The sequence below is a fragment of the Somniosus microcephalus genome, chromosome 11, assembly GCF_052327205.1.
Source record: "Somniosus microcephalus isolate GS21.2 chromosome 11, FLI_Smic_1.0, whole genome shotgun sequence".
Classification (NCBI taxonomy): Eukaryota; Metazoa; Chordata; class Chondrichthyes; order Squaliformes; family Somniosidae; genus Somniosus; species Somniosus microcephalus.
In genome coordinates, this window is record NC_140997.1 from 117,910,079 (window position 1) to 117,925,651 (window position 15,573).

A 15,573-nucleotide genomic window follows, 5' to 3' on the forward strand; every position below is an offset into this window, starting at 1 on the left:
TCAGTGATGGACAGTGTAAGGCCCAGGGTTACCCATGGAGTGATCTCAGTGATGGACAGTGTAGGGCCCAGGGTTACCCGTGGAGTGATCTCAGTGATGGACAGTGTAAGGCCCAGGGTTACCCATGGAGTGATCTCAGTGATGGACAGTGTAAGGCCCAGGGTTACCCGTGGAGTGATCTCAGTGATGGACAGTGTAAGGCCCAGGGTTACCCAGTGATCCCAGTGAAGGACAGTGTAAGACCCAGGGTTACCCGTGGAGTGATCTCAGTGCTGGACAGTGTAAGGCCCAGGTTTACCCATGGAGTGATCTCAGTGATGGACAGTGTAAGTCCCAGGGTTACCCGTGGAGTGATCTCAGTGATGGACAGTGTAAGGCCCAGGGTTACCCGTGGACTGATCTCAGTAATGGACAGTGTAAGGCCCAGGGTTACCCATGGAGTGATCTCAGTGATGGACAGTGTAAGGCACAGGGTTACCCGTGGATTGATCTCAGTGATGGACAGTGTAAGGCCCAGGGTTACCCGTGGAGTGATCTCAGTGATGGACAGTGTAAGGCCCAGGGTTACCCAGTGATCTCAGTGATGGACAGTGTAAGGCCCAGGGTTACCCATGGTTTGATCTCAGTGATGGACAGTGTAAGGCCCAGGGTTACCCGTGGAGTGATCTCATTGATGGACAGTGTAAGGCCCAGGGTTACCCGTGGACTGATCTCAGTGATGGACAGTGTAAGGCCCAGGGTTACCCGTGGAGTGATCTCAGTGATGGACAGTGTAAGGCCCAGGTTTACCCGTGGAGTGATCTCAGTGATGGACAGTGTAAGGCCCAGGGTTACCCGTGGACTGATCTCAGTGATGGACAGTGTAAGGCCCAGGGTTACCCATGGAGTGATCTCAGTGATGGACAGTGTAAGGCCCAGGGTTACCCGTGGAGTGATCTCAGTGATGGACAGTGTAAGGCCCAGGGTTACCCGTGGAGCGATCTCAGTGATGGACAGTGTAAGGCCCAGGGTTACCCGTGTAGTGATCTCAGTGATGGACAGTGTAAGGCCCAGGGTTACCCGTGGAGTGATCTCAGTGATGGACAGTTTAAGGCCCAGGGTTACCCAGTGATCTCAGTGATGGACAGTGTAAGGCCCAGGGTTACCCATGGAGTGATCTCAGTGATGGACAGTGTAACGCCCAGGGTTACCCATGGAGTGATCTCAGTGATGGACAGTGTGAGGCCCAGGGTTACCCAGTGATCTCAGTGATGGACAGTGTAAGGCCCAGGGTTACCCATGGAGTGATCTCAGTGATGGACAGTGTAAGGCCCAGGGTTACCCAGTGATCTCAGTGATGGACAGTGTAAGGCCCAGGGTTACCCAGTGATCTCAGTGATGGACAGTGTAAGGCCCAGGGTTACCCGTGGAGTGATCTCAGTGATGGACAGTTTAAGGCCCAGGGTTACCCGTGGAGTGATCTCAGTGATGGACAGTGTAGGGCCCAGGGTTACCCATGGAGTGATCTGAGTGATGGACAGTGTAAGGCCCAGGGTTACCCATGGAGTGATCTCAGTGATGGACAGTGTAAGGCCCAGGGTTACCCGTGGAGTGATCTCAGTGATGGACAGTGTAAGGCCCAGGGTTACCCATGGAGTGATCTCAGTGATGGATAGTGTAAGGCCCAGGGTTACCCAGTGATCTCAGTGATGGACAGTGTAAGGCCCAGGGTTACCCCTGGAGTGATCTCAGTGATGGACAGTGTAAGGCCCAGGGTTACCCAGTGATCTCAGTGATGGACAGTGTAAGGCCCAGGGTTACCCGTGGAGTGATCTCAGTAATGGACAGTGTAAGGCCCAGGGTTACCCATGGAGTGATCTCAGTGATGGACAGTGTAAGGCCCAGGGTTACCCATGGAGTGATCTCAGTGATGGACAGTGTAAGTCCCAGGGTTACCCATGGAGTGATCTCAGTGATGGACAGTGTAAGGCCCAGGGTTACCCGTGGAGTGATCTCAGTGATGGACAGTGTAAGGCCCAGGGTTACCCATGGAGTGATCTCAGTGATGGACAGTTTAAGGCCCAGGGTTACCCCTGGAGTGATCTCAGTGATGGACAGTGTAAGGCCCAGGGTTACCCAGTGATCTCAGTGATGGACAGTGTAAGGCCCAGGGTTACCCGTGGAGTGATCTCAGTGATGGACAGTGTAAGGCCCAGGGTTACCCGTGGAGTGATCTCAGTGATGGACAGTGTAAGGCCCAGGGTTACCCGTGGAGTGATCTCAGTGATGGACAGTGTAAGGCCCAGGGTTACCCATGGAGTGATCTCAGTGATGGACAGTGTAGGGCCCAGGGTTACCCGTGGAGTGATCTCAGTGATGGACAGTGTAAGGCCCAGGGTTACCCATGGAGTGATCTCAGTGATGGACAGTGTAGGGCCCAGGGTTACCCGTGGAGTGATCTCAGTGATGGACAGTGTAAGGCCCAGGGTTACCCGTGGAGTGATCTCAGTGATGGACAGTGTAAGGCCCAGTGTTACCCATGGAGTGATCTCAGTGATGGACAGTGTAAGGCCCAGGGTTACCCATGGGGTGATCTCAGTGATGGACAGTGTAAGGCCCAGGGTTACCCGTGGAGTGATCTCAGTGATGGACAGTGTAAGGCCCAGGGTTACCCATGGAGTGATCTCAGTGATGGACAGTATAAGGCCCAGGGTTACCCATGGAGTGATCTCAGTGATGGACAGTGTAAGGCCTAGGGTTACCCGTGGAGTGATCTCAGTGATGGACAGTGTAAGGCCCAGGGTTACCCAGTGATCTCAGTGATGGACAGTGTAAGGCCCAGGGTTACCCGTGGAGTGATCTCAGTGATGGACAGTGTAAGGCCCAGGGTTACCCGTGGAGTGATCTCAGTGATGGACAGTGTAAGGCCCAGGGTTACCCATGGAGTGATCTCAGTGATGGACAGTGTAAGGCCCAGGGTTACCCAGTGATCTCAGTGATGGACAGTGTAAGGCCCAGGGTTACCCGTGGAGTGATCTCAGTGATGGACAGTGTAAGGCCCAAGGTTACCCAGTGATCTCAGTGATGGACAGTGTAAGGCCCAGGGTTACCCATGGAGTGATCTCAGTGATGGACAGTGTAAGGCCCAGGGTTACCCGTGGAGTGATCTCAGTGATGGACAGTGTAAGGCCCAGGGTTACCCGTGGAGTGATCTCAGTGATGGACAGTGTAAGGCCCAGGGTTACCCGTGGAGTGATCTCATTGATGGACAGTGTAAGGCCCAGGGTTACCCGTGGACTGATCTCAGTAATGGACAGTGTAAGGCCCAGGGTTACCCGTGGAGTGATCTCAGTGATGGACAGTGTAAGGCCCAGGGTTACCCGTGGACTGATCTCAGTGATGGACAGTGTAAGGCCCAGGGTTACCCATGGAGTGATCTCAGTGATGGACAGTGTAAGGCCCAGGGTTACCCGTGGAGTGATCTCAGTGATGGACAGTGTAAGACCCAGAGTTACCCATGGAGTGTCCTCAATGATGGAGGATGCAGTAGTTGCATAAACTGATAATTACTTTGAATGTTATATTTCTGTCTTGTACCATCCCACACTGTAGCCAATTTAAACTCTCAGTGTAAAAAATCCTATTTTCACAGCAGATTATTACTGTCCTGTCAATATATGACTCCGTCATAACACTCATTGTCTCACCTATCCTCATTATACAACTCTTAGCTCTAACGCCATCTCTGTTACAACCTGATCACAAAGGCTCTGAAGTCCAGCACTGTCTCCGATATATCACCTTTGCATATTACAGTGACAGTGAAATATATAGAACAAAGGGCAAGGGCTGCATTCAGAAATACCACATACCTCTGTGAATTTACATTTCTGTAGCATTTATCATTGTTATACGTGAAAACCTAGCAACCAATCTTCCAAGTGCTACATTCCCTGGGCAAAGGGGAAAAGCCACAAGCAAGCTGTGGCTGTAATACTGCTGGGGTAGGATGCAATCCCAGCCTGATGGATTGGAGCAGATATGTTACCTGTAATCAGCACTTTGCACTGGGGTCCATGTGTATGTCCTAGATACTTCATCAATATATCTCTGAAAAAAGGAAAACAGTGTGACAGTCATTCAAACTCTGCAGCCCACCTAACCCGACTGTTACCAGAATGTGACAGGCACTTATACTCAAATGCTAGGTTTTAACCTGGAAACACATTGGATTTCACACAAACTATTTGTCTCTTTAGGACACCTTTCGATAATAACCAGTCCGACTGATTCATCCCTCATCATAGGACAACACCCCCTCCCCACCTCTTGCCAGTTTTAGTTCTTTTGACCAGTGAGTGCAAAGTAATAGAAGGTTAACCAACGAGACCCTAAGGCTCCATTTCCCTGCACATGGGACGTATGGCTCCACATCCCCGAAGAAGCATTTCCCCTATGAATGGAAAATATACCCTAAGTCCATGGCGTCTATAACTGGGAAAGTACCCTGTGAACCCAGTTCCCTCTTTCCCCATGAATGAAGAAATATTCTTTTTGAGGCAGAGGTTTGGCAAAAAAGAATGGGGATATTGATCATATCGAGGTCCATCACCTTGTTTAGAGATGTTATTGTCAAGCTGTGAGTTCTGGGGGTGAGGACAGTTCCCCTATGGTTCAATAGGTGAAGCCAACAGGTGGGGTGGCAAAGAAAGATTTGCCTTAGTCAGCACTTTGTCACATCTCTCAACAATGTCCCAAACCTTCACATACTTTGTTATGTAGAAAATTCAGTAGTTGTTTACACAGAGCAAGAACTCAACAAACAGCAATGGCCAGCTGATCTGCTCCTGGTTGTATTGGCTGAAGGGGAAATGTAGGCCAGGATACTGGGAGAATTCCTTGCTCTTCTATCGATTCTGTCATGGAACCCTTTAACTTTCTCATGCACCACATGAGCAGGCAGAAAGGTTCCTCAGTTTCATCTGAAGGCTGGCATCTCCACCAGCACTGCACTGATGTGTCAGCCTAGATTATGTGCTCCAGTCCTTGAACCCACACCTTCTCAGGCAGGAGTGCTACTAAGCCGAGCTGCTACTTGAGGAAGGTGCCATGTTTGATCCTTGGTCTGTGTCCATTTAAGCCACAGTAGCTGGAAAGAGGGGCACAACAAATAATCTCCGTGTCTCTACCTTTGCATTGGTTTTGATATTCATTCCTATAAACAGTGACAGGTCATTGGGTTAGATAAGGCCATTTCATGAACATTGGGATATGGTCTGAGTTTGATCAGATGGGTAGTTTTCTTCCCCATTAAAGGTGCTTATTAAGAAACCACGGAGTTACAGACAAATCCACACAAGTGATGATCTACTTACCTCATCCAAGGATTTGATTAGAGTGCGGATGGCACTAGTCCCACTCTTCCCATCAATCATGATTCTCCGGATCTATGTAAACAGAGATGAACATGGAAAACAAAAAGAAAATGACATCACATGAAACCGTAATCCTTCCTTTCAATGTGATGGAATGGGAATGTGCAGTCTGGCTGCTGTTAACATTAAAAGCATCACATGATCTTATTGAATGGCAGAGCAGACTTGAGGGGCTGTATAGTCTACTCCTGCTCCTATTTGCATTGGATTACATAGGATATATGGCACAGAAACAGGCCATTCGGCCCAACCAGTCCATGCGGCGTTTATGCTCCACTTGAGCCTCCTCCCGTCTTTCCTCATCTAAATCTATCAGCGTAACCCTCTATTCCCTTCTCTCTCATATGCTTGTCTAGCCTCCCCTTAAATCCATCTATACTATTCACTTCAACCACTCCCTGTGGTAGCGAGTTCCACATTCTCACCACTCTCTGGGTAAAGAAGTTTCTTCTGAATTCCCTATTTGATTTCTTAGTGACTACCTTATATTGATGGCCCCTAGTTTTGCTCTTCACCACAAATGGAAACACTCTCTCTGTATCCACTCTATCAAAACCTTTCATAATTTTAAAGGCCTCTATTAGGTCACCCTTCAGCCTTTTCTTTTCAAGAGAAAAGAGACCCAGCCTGTTCATCCTTTCCTGATAGGTTTCTCCTCGCATTTTAGGTATCATCCTTGTAAATCTTTTTTGCACCCTCTCCAGTGCCTCTTTATCCTTTTTATAATATGGCGACCAGAATTGCATGCAGTACTCCAAGTGTGGTCTAACCAAGGTTTGATACAAGTTTAGCATAACTTCACCACTTTTCAATTCAATCCCTCTAGAAATAAACCCTAGTGCTTGGTTTGCTTTTTTAATGGCCTATTTCTTAAGTTCTTATGTTGTTACATTCACACGTTGAGATGGATTAAATCTGAATTAGCGGTGAACCTGAATTTGGAGAGACTAGTTCCCGTCAGTGCCAATCTTTACCTGTGATTTACACATGGCTTCTTTGCCTGATAGCAAACTGATGGAAACAAGTGGAATCCGGGCTAAAATAGGAAATAAGCAGTACTAAGTGGATTTGGAGTTGGGCATTTTAGAATGACTCGACCAAAAAAGGATGAGAATAACAGACAAATTGTTGATAGACATCAATACCTGAGGGAGGGGATCCTGTTGGATGCCAATCTTGTGCATCCTTGATATTACATAAAGGATATAGATGCAGTGGAAAAAGTGCAAAAAAGATTTACAAGGTTGGTACCAGAACTGAGCATGTACAACTATCAGGAAAGACTGAACAGGCTGGGACTCTTTTCTCTATAAAAAAGAAGGCTGAAGGGTTATCTAATAGAGGTCTTTAAAATTATGAAGGGGTTGCTAGAGTGGATATAGAGAAGATGTTTCCACTTGTGGGGGAGACCAAAACTAGTTGCATCAATATAAGATAGTCACTAATAAATCCAATAAGGAATTCGGGAGAAACTTCTTTACCCAGAGAGTGGTTATAATTTGGAACTTGCATGGAGTAATTGAAGTGAATGTAATAAATGCTTTTAAGGAGAAGCTAGATAAACACATGAGAGAGGAAGAAATAGAAGGATATGTAGATAGTGTTATCTGAAGAGGGGTGGGAGGAGACTCGTGTGGAGCATAAACACCGGCATAGACCAGTTGGGCTGAACGGCCGGTTTCTGTGCTTTAAATTCTATGAAATTCTAAGATTTCCTTTGCCCCACCATTGGCGGTCATGACACGATGCCTCCACAATACAGGTCCCCAATTCCCAGTCTGAGAGAGAATGTTTAGGTGCCTCCTCTTGGATATAGGTGCTCAGAGTCAACATCAGTGTGGGTCAATGAACCTGGGTGTTGTACTTTTTTCAAGGTAAGGGCCTATCAGCAAAAAGTCACACATCATCACGTCAGAGGAGGAAGGAGAGTCATCAACCTTGGAGCTCGCTCCAATGCATGAGTTCTTTTGAGGACAGGACACCAACACTGCTCTGATACAATAGAGGGAAAAAGGTCTCCAGATGCCTGAAAGGAACAGTGTCCAGCTGACTTTCTCCTTGGGATGATGGTATATGGAAGCTGAATGAAAATCTTGGACATATTATATCTTTTTAATTTCCATTGAAAACCAGAAGAGGTCACTCCTTACCTGTTCCTTGTTTTCATCCTCCAGTTCAGCATCCAGGAAATCCAGAGTCACTGGCTCCCGGAAATTTATAATCTAGAGACAAAAAACAGAAAAAGGAGACACATAACATGACATTGACAGCCACCATTAGAGAGATTTAAAAGTGAACAGATCCCTACCATCTGGCTTTGAATGTCCGGGGACTACTGCTGTGGTTCATTCTAAGGTTTATGTATATACCCTCATTGTTTTGTGGATCGTAACTCTTGGACTAGAACATTTTTTCCGTCTTGGGTGTTGGGTTGTAACAGTGTCAGGAGCCAGTAAGAAGCACCAATCACGTGGAGAGCACCATCATCTTTACACTGCCATCTGTACCTTCAATAATCAGTGTGGAACCTCACCTGTGGAAAAGGTTACTGATGATGGACACTCATCCCACAGCTCCTCATTCCAGTTGTGAAATGGGTTACTCACTTAGGATACTAACCCCAGCTGTGGAATGTGTTAGTAACAGTGGGTGGGAGGGGAGTCCTTGATCAAATAATTAGACAGAGGCTCTGGGTGGAATGGCATTTTCTGGTTATTAATAATTACACATTATCCAAGTGGGTAAATGATTACGAAGCTCGCAGTAAATCACAGCTGTTACATAGATTGTCTAGATTAGTGAATCGGTGCTGAAATCTCTTACCTTTGGCTGTAGGTTGGGGTGCAACAGGACATAGCCATTTGGATCGATGGCAAAAAAGTAACCGTTGGCGCCTAACTGTGAGGAGAAATCAACGGAGAACATTAACATGATTAGCAGAATTTTCAATCCAAAATGAACTAACGGAGCACAGAAGCCCCCTCACTGCACTTGGTTTGTTTGCAAATTTCAAAGGCAAGTAACAAAAATAGAGTAGTAATATTAGGAGACTTTAATTACACTAATATAAACTGGGGAAAACATAGCACTAAGGGTAGGGAAGGAGAGGAATTTCTGATATGTATCCAGGAGAGCTTTCTCGATCAATATGTCTCCAGTCCAACAAGGAAGGAAGCAGTATTGGACCTGGTTCTGGGAAATGAAGTAGGGCATCTGGTTCCGGGCAATGGAGTGTGTTATAGTATGAGATTATCTAGCTAACTGTGACCACAGCATAATTTTGTTTAGAGTAATAATGGTAAGAGACCAGAAAATATCGAAGGTAGAAATGCTCAACAAGGCAAGAGCTGATTTCAGTGATTTAAGAAGGGACCTAGCACAGGTAGATTGGAAATGGCAATTGCAGGGTAAAACACAAACGGAGCAGTGGAAGGAATTCAAGGAAGAGATAGTTCAGTTACAAACTAGGCATTTTCTTTTGAAGGGAAAAGGTAGAGCATCCAGAGCTAATGTGCCCTGGATGACAAAGGAAATAAAAATTAAACAAATGTCAGGAGCAAGATTCAGTTAATAACAGGAGGGAATTGAAAAAGTTAATACGGGAGACAAAGAGAGGTTACGAGAAAAGATTAGCAGGCAACATTAAATTGAACCCTGAAACATTTTATAAACATATAAAATGTAAACGGTTTGCTGGGGAAAAAGTTGGGCTATTAAGGACCCAAAGGGAAATCTTCATGTAGAGGCAGAGGACATGGCTATAGTATTAAATGAGTACTTTGCATCTGTCTTCACAAAGGAAGCGGATGATATGAAGGTTACACTAAAAGAGGAGAGGGAAGTTATGGACAGGATAGTAATAGATAGAGAAGATGTACTAAAACGATGAGCATTACTGAAAGTTGACAAGTCACATGGTCCGGATGGCATACATCCTAGGTTGCTGAAAGAAGCAAAAGTAGAAATAGCAGAGGCATTGGTCACAATCTTTCAATCCTCATTGGATACAGGAGTAGTGCCGGAGGACTGCAGGGTTGCTAATGTTATACCACTATTCAAGAAAAGGGGGAGGGATAACCCAGGAAACTATAGGCCAGTCAGCTTAACATTGGTGGTGGGGAAGTTATTGGAAACCATTATCAGGGATAAAATAAACTTTCATTTGGAAAGGCATGGGTTAATCAAGGAGAGCCAGCAAGGATTTGTTAAAGGCAAATTGTGTCTGACTAACTTGATTTGAATTCTTTGATGAGGTAACAGAGAAGGTTGATCAAGGTAATGCAGTAGATGTCGTATATATGGACTTTCAGAAGGCATTCGACAAAGTGTCACACAGGAGGCTTATTAAAAAGATGGAAGCCCATGGAATTAAGGGGAAAGTGGCGGTCTGGATACTTAATAGGTTCAACAATAACTTGTATTTATATAGTGCCTTTAACATAGTAAAACCTCCCAAGGCGCTTCACAGGAGTATTATAAGACAAAAATAATTTGACACCGAGCCACATAAGGAGAAATTAGGGCAGGTGAGCAAAAGCTTGGTCAAAGAGGTAGGTTTTAAGGATCGTCTTAAAAGAGGAAAGAGAGGTAGCAAGGCGGAGAGGTTTAGGGAGGAAATTCCAGAGCTTAGGGTCTAGGCAACAGAAGGCACGGCCACCAATGGTTGAGTGATTATAATCAGGGGTGCACAAGAGGGCAGAATTAGTTGTGGGGCTGGAGGAGATTACAGAGATAGGGAAAAGCGAGGCCATGGAGAGATTTGAAAGCAAGGATAAGAATTTTGAAATTGAGGCGTTGCTTAACTGGGAGCCAGTGTAGGTCAGCGAGCACAGGGGTGAAGGGTGAACGGGGCTTGGTGTCAGTTAGGACACGGGCAGCTGAGTTTTGGATGACCTCAAGTTTACATAGGGTAGAATGTGGGAGGCCAGCCAGGAGTGCGTTAGAATAGTCAAGTCTTGAGGTATCAAAGGCATGGGTGAGTGTTTCAGCAGGGTATGAGCTGAGGCAAGGGCGGAGACGGGTGATGTTACCGAGGTGGAAATAGGCGGTCTTAGTTATGCCACATATATGTGGTCGGAAGCTCATTTCAGGGTCAAATATGACACCAAGGTTGAGAACAGTGTGGTTCAGCCTCAGTCAGGTGTTAGGGAGAGGGATGGAGTCAGTGGCTAGGGAACGGAGTTTGTGGTGGGGACCAAAAACAATGGCCTCAGTCTTCCCAATATTTAATTGGAGAAAATGTCTGCTCATCCAGAACTGAATGGTTCAGTAACAGGATAATGAGGGTGGTGGTGGATGGATGTTTTTCAGACTGGGAGGTGGTTTGCAGGGATGTTCCCCAGTTTTGGGTCCATTACTCGTTTCAATTTTTATAAATGACCTAGGCGCCGGTGTAGGGAGCAGCATTGTAAAGTTTGCAGATGATATGAAACTTGGCAACGTAGTAGATGGTGATGAGGATAGCTATAGGCTTCAGGATGACATAGACAGGATGGTTAAATGGGCAGAAGCACAGCAGGTGGAATTTCATGTGGAGAAGTGTGAAGTGATGCACTTTGGGAGGACTAACGTGGAAAGACAGTGTACTATAAATGGCACGATTTTGAAAGTATAGATGAGCAGAGAGACCTTGGTGTCCATATACACAAATTCTTAAAGGTGGCAGGGCAAGTTGATAAGGAGATCTTCCTTCAGCGCCGTGCGGAGTCCTAACATCACCCACGGTAGTTTGTCGACCCAGGATGCATCCAGCAGGCTGGCCCTGAGCGACGCCTTCAAGGAGCGGTGGAACCGCTCGCACAAGCCGTTCGCTTGTGGGTGATAGGCCGTAGTGCGGTGGAGTTTAACGCCCAACACGGAAATCACCTCGTTCCACAGTTCGGACGAAAATTGCGGCCCCCGATCCGACGAAATATCTGCAGGGACACCAAAACGGGCTACCCAGGATGAAACGAAAGCTCGAGCAACGTCCGCAGATGTGGTGGACGTCAGGGGAACTGCCTCCGGCCACCTCGTGGTGCGATCCACCATCGTCAAAAGGTACGTAAAGCCCCGGGAAGGTGGGAGTGGTCCCACTAAGTTGATGTGAATATGATCAAAGCGCCGTTCCGGGACCTCGAAGGTGGCGAGCGGGGCTCTGACATGGCGCTGCACCTTGGACCGTTGGCAAACGACACAAGTGTTCGCCCAGTCCCTGACGTCTTTGCGTATTCCCCTCCATACGAATTTGGAGACCAGCAGTTTTTGTGATGCCCGCACTCCAGGGTGCGATAGGCCGTGTAAGGCATCGAAAATCGTACGACGCCATTTAGACGGGACGATCTGACGGGGTGCACCCAGCGAAACGTCGCAGAGCAGAGTGGTACCTGTGGAATGGAAAGGCACATCCCTCGGCTGGAGGCTGTTTGGAACCGAACGAAAACCCTGGGTCTCCGGGTCGTCCGCTTGGTCAACCGCCATCTGTGCGTAGTCAATGCCCAATTGGACGGCCTGGACGGCGGCGTGGGATAGGCAATCGGCGACGATGTTGTCCTTACCGGCCACATGTCGGATGTTGGTGGTGAACTCCGATATGTACGTCAGCTGCCGTTGCTGCCGAGCCGACCATGGTTCCGCAGACTTGGCCATTGCGAACAGCAATGGCTTGTGGTCGACAAACGCGATGAAACATCATCCTTCGAGGAGGAAACGGAAATGGCGGATGGCCAAAAACAAAGCCAACAGCTCTCGATCGAAAGTACTGTACCGGCGTTCATGCCATTGTAGCTGGCGGCTAAAAAAGGCCAGGGGTTGCCACGCGCCGTTGACCCACTGCTCCTGGACGGCCCCCACCGCGTAGTCTGATGCGTCCGTCGTGAGAGCGATGGTGGCTCCCGGCAGGGGGTGTGCTAACATGGTCGCATTGGCGAGTGCGGCTTTCGTCTCCTCGAAAGCACGATCCATGTCCTGTGACCATACCACAGGGTCCTTTCCCGTCGAGCCTCTGAGGGCCTCATATAGAGGACGCATGAGCTGTGCAGCCCTGGGGATGAAACGATGATAGAAGTTCACCATCCCCAGGAACTCCTGTAAAGCTTTCACAGATTTCGGTTTCGGGAACGCCGCAATTGCTTCCACCTTGACCCAAAGTGGCATTGCCCCCGTGGGGGTTATGCGGTGGCCCAGGAAATCCAGTTGCGATAGGCCGAAACGGCATTTGTCCGAGTTAACGATGAGACCGTGCTGCTGAAGCCGTCTGAAAAGGACCGGAAGGTGCTCGAGGTGTTCCTCCTTGGAGGTGCTGGCAACCAGAATATCGTCCAAATAAACAAACAGAAAGTCTAGGTCGCACAGGACTGAATCCATGAGGCGCTGAAACACCTGTGCCGCGTTCTTAAGCCCAAAGGGCATTCGCAGGAATTCAATGAGTCCAAAGGGGGTAATTACCGCTGTCTTTTCGACATCCTGAGGGTGCACCGGCACCTGGTGGTAACCACGGACAAGGTCGATTTTGGAGAAGATGGACGTCCCCGCCAAATGTGCTGAGAAGTCCTGTATATGGGGAATGGGGTAGCGGTCAGGCGTCGTTATGTCATTGAGGTGGCGATAATCCCCACAGGGCCGCCATCCCCCGCCGGGCTTGGGGACGTTGTGGAGAGGGGAGGACCAGGGGCTACTGGACCGGCGGATGATCCCCATTTTTTCCATCACGGCGAACTCCGCCTTTGTTGCCGCTAGCTTGCTGGGCTCTAAATGTCGCGCCCTGGCGTAAACGGGCGAGCCGGTAGTCGAAATATGGTGCTCCACCCTATGCTTGATGGTCGGAGCCGAAAAGTTGGGCTTCGTCAGCTCGGGGAAATCCTCGAGGAGACGGGTGAAATCGTCGGGCTGCGGCCGTGCACATGAAATCGTGTGTGACGCAGCCGTGCTGCGCGCCCCCGAAATATCGTCGAGCGTGGCGGCGCGAACGAGGCGTCGATTTTTCACGTCCACCAAAAAAGTCAGCACCCAACAGGGCCTGTGAGATTTGAGCGGTGATGAAATTCCAGCTGAAAAACTGTCCACCGAAACATACTCGGACGAGGCGCTTCCCGCAAGTGCGGATCGAACCCCTGTTGGCCGCTTGCATAGGGGGACCACGGCTGCCAGAGCGGAGGTCTATGACCGAGGCGGGCAGTATGCTGCATTGCGCCCCCGTGTTGCATCGAAAACGACGGCCAGAGATGGAGTCGGTTACGTAGGTGAGATTCCCAGAAGCACCGATCGCCATTGCGGCTGCGGGGGAAGTACCGGGACCGGCGTGCTTGACTCGCGGCGGTCTGTTCGACGGTCTGGTAATGAAACTGCATGGCGAGCGGCAGCAGCGGGCCTTCGGGCCGAATCGGGCGTGGTAGTAGCAGAAACCGGTCGTCGGAGGCGCCTTTGTCGGAGCCGGGGCCGGGCTCTTCGTGGTGGGGCGTTGCGCGAGGTCGCAGTATTGTTGACGGACCGCGTAAATCTTATCCGCCTCTTCGGCGAGCGCGACGCAGTCTGCGGTTTCTGCTCGGGCGAGGGACGCCTGTACTTGATCAGGAAGTTGAGTAAGGAACAGTTCGCGAAACAGAAAGCACTGGGGCTCGGACCCCAGGAGAGTCAGCATATGACTCATCATTTCCGAGGGTTTGGAGTCTCCTAACCCTGGTAGAGCCAGTAAACGACGAGCGTGCTCCGCTTTGGTGAGACCAAATACCTGCAGCAATCGTGTCTTGATGGCGACATACTTGTCAGCAGTCGGAGGACTCTCCAGCAGGCTGATGATTCTCGACGCCGTCGAGCTCTCGAGGGCGGAGACCACATGGAGATATCTGGTCTGATCCTGAACGATGTTGCGGAGCTCAAATTGCGCCTCGGCTTGCACAAACCAAGAGGCTGCCTGTTGTTCCCAGAATTGGGGGAGCTTCAAGGCCACTGCGTTGGCCTCCATCACTGGCCTGTGTTCGGCGTTCACCGCGAAAAATGATCGCGAGGAATCGGGGTCACCAATGTAGGAGTCTCTGCACTCCTAACAAAGAATCTATAACTTACTGGAAGTTAACAAACTGAATTTATTGTCTAAGAACTTTACAAAACAAGAAACTACAGGAGAAGCTCAAAACAGGTCTTTTCTCTTTCAATCCACATGAGGACTGGCTGGCTCCGCCGTCTACCTCTGACGTCATGACGTCATCACGTTTCCTGCCGAAGGGGACGTCACGTGACCCACGTGATGACGTCATCGCGTCAGAGCGCGATGTTGTCGATCTAGCTCTGTTTAACCAGAGCCAACTTGAAAGGTAATAACATTGGTTACAGACAATTAATGCTAGAGGTAATAACATTGGTTACAGACAATTATGTAAGTCACTGTAAGAGTCTCTTAGTGGTTTTGCCACAGAATACAATATAAAATCAAAGAGATCACTGGAACTCCAGAGGCAATGGCCACACAGTGCAGCAACTCTGGGGTAATGGCCACACAGTGCAGCAACTCTGGGGTAATGACCACACAGTGCAGGATCTCCAGGGGCAATGGCCACACTGTGCAGGAGCTCCAGGGGCAATGGCCACACTGTGCAGGAGCTCCAGGGGCAATGGCCACACTGTGCAGGATCTCCAGGGGCAATGGCCACACAGTGCAGCAACTCCAGGGGCAATGGCCACACTGTGCAGGAGCTCCAGGGGCAATGGCCACACTGTGCAGGATCTCCAGGGGCAATGGCCACACTGTGCAGAATCTCCAGGGGCAATGGCCACACAGTGCAGGATCTCCAGTGGCAATGGCCACACAGTGCAGGATCTCCAGGGGCAATGGCCACACTGTGCAGGATCTCCAGGGGCAATGGCCACACAGTGCAGGAGCTCCAGGTGCAATGGCCACACAGTGCAGGATCTCCAGGGGCAATGGCCACACAGTGCAGCAACTCTGGGGTAATGGCCACACTGTGCAGGAGCTCCAGGGGCAATGGCCACACTGTGCAGCAACTCTGGGGTAATGGCCACACTGTGCAGGATCTCCAGGGGCAATGGCCACACTGTGCAGGATCTCCAGGGGCAATGGCCACACAGTGCAGGATCTCCAGTGGCAATGGCCATATTGTGCAGGAACTCCAGGGGCAATGGCCACACAGTGCAGGATCTCCAGTGGCAATGGCCACACAGTGCA

General features: G+C 49.2%; 1 protein-coding gene across 1 annotated transcript in view; it reads right to left on the reverse strand.

Annotated features, from left to right (window-relative positions):
* The window catches only part of LOC147110843 (voltage-dependent calcium channel subunit alpha-2/delta-2-like), a 2,842,873-nt gene that overhangs the window by 965,992 nt on the left and 1,861,308 nt on the right, over window positions 1-15,573 (reverse strand). The window contains exons 18-21 of the mRNA XM_085999971.1: window positions 8,238-8,312; window positions 7,565-7,636; window positions 5,355-5,426; window positions 4,028-4,089 (exon numbers count right to left, since the gene is read on the reverse strand). Of these exons, the coding sequence (XP_085856097.1) occupies window positions 4,028-4,089; window positions 5,355-5,426; window positions 7,565-7,636; window positions 8,238-8,312 (281 nt within the window). The remainder of the gene's footprint in view (window positions 1-4,027; window positions 4,090-5,354; window positions 5,427-7,564; window positions 7,637-8,237; window positions 8,313-15,573) is intronic.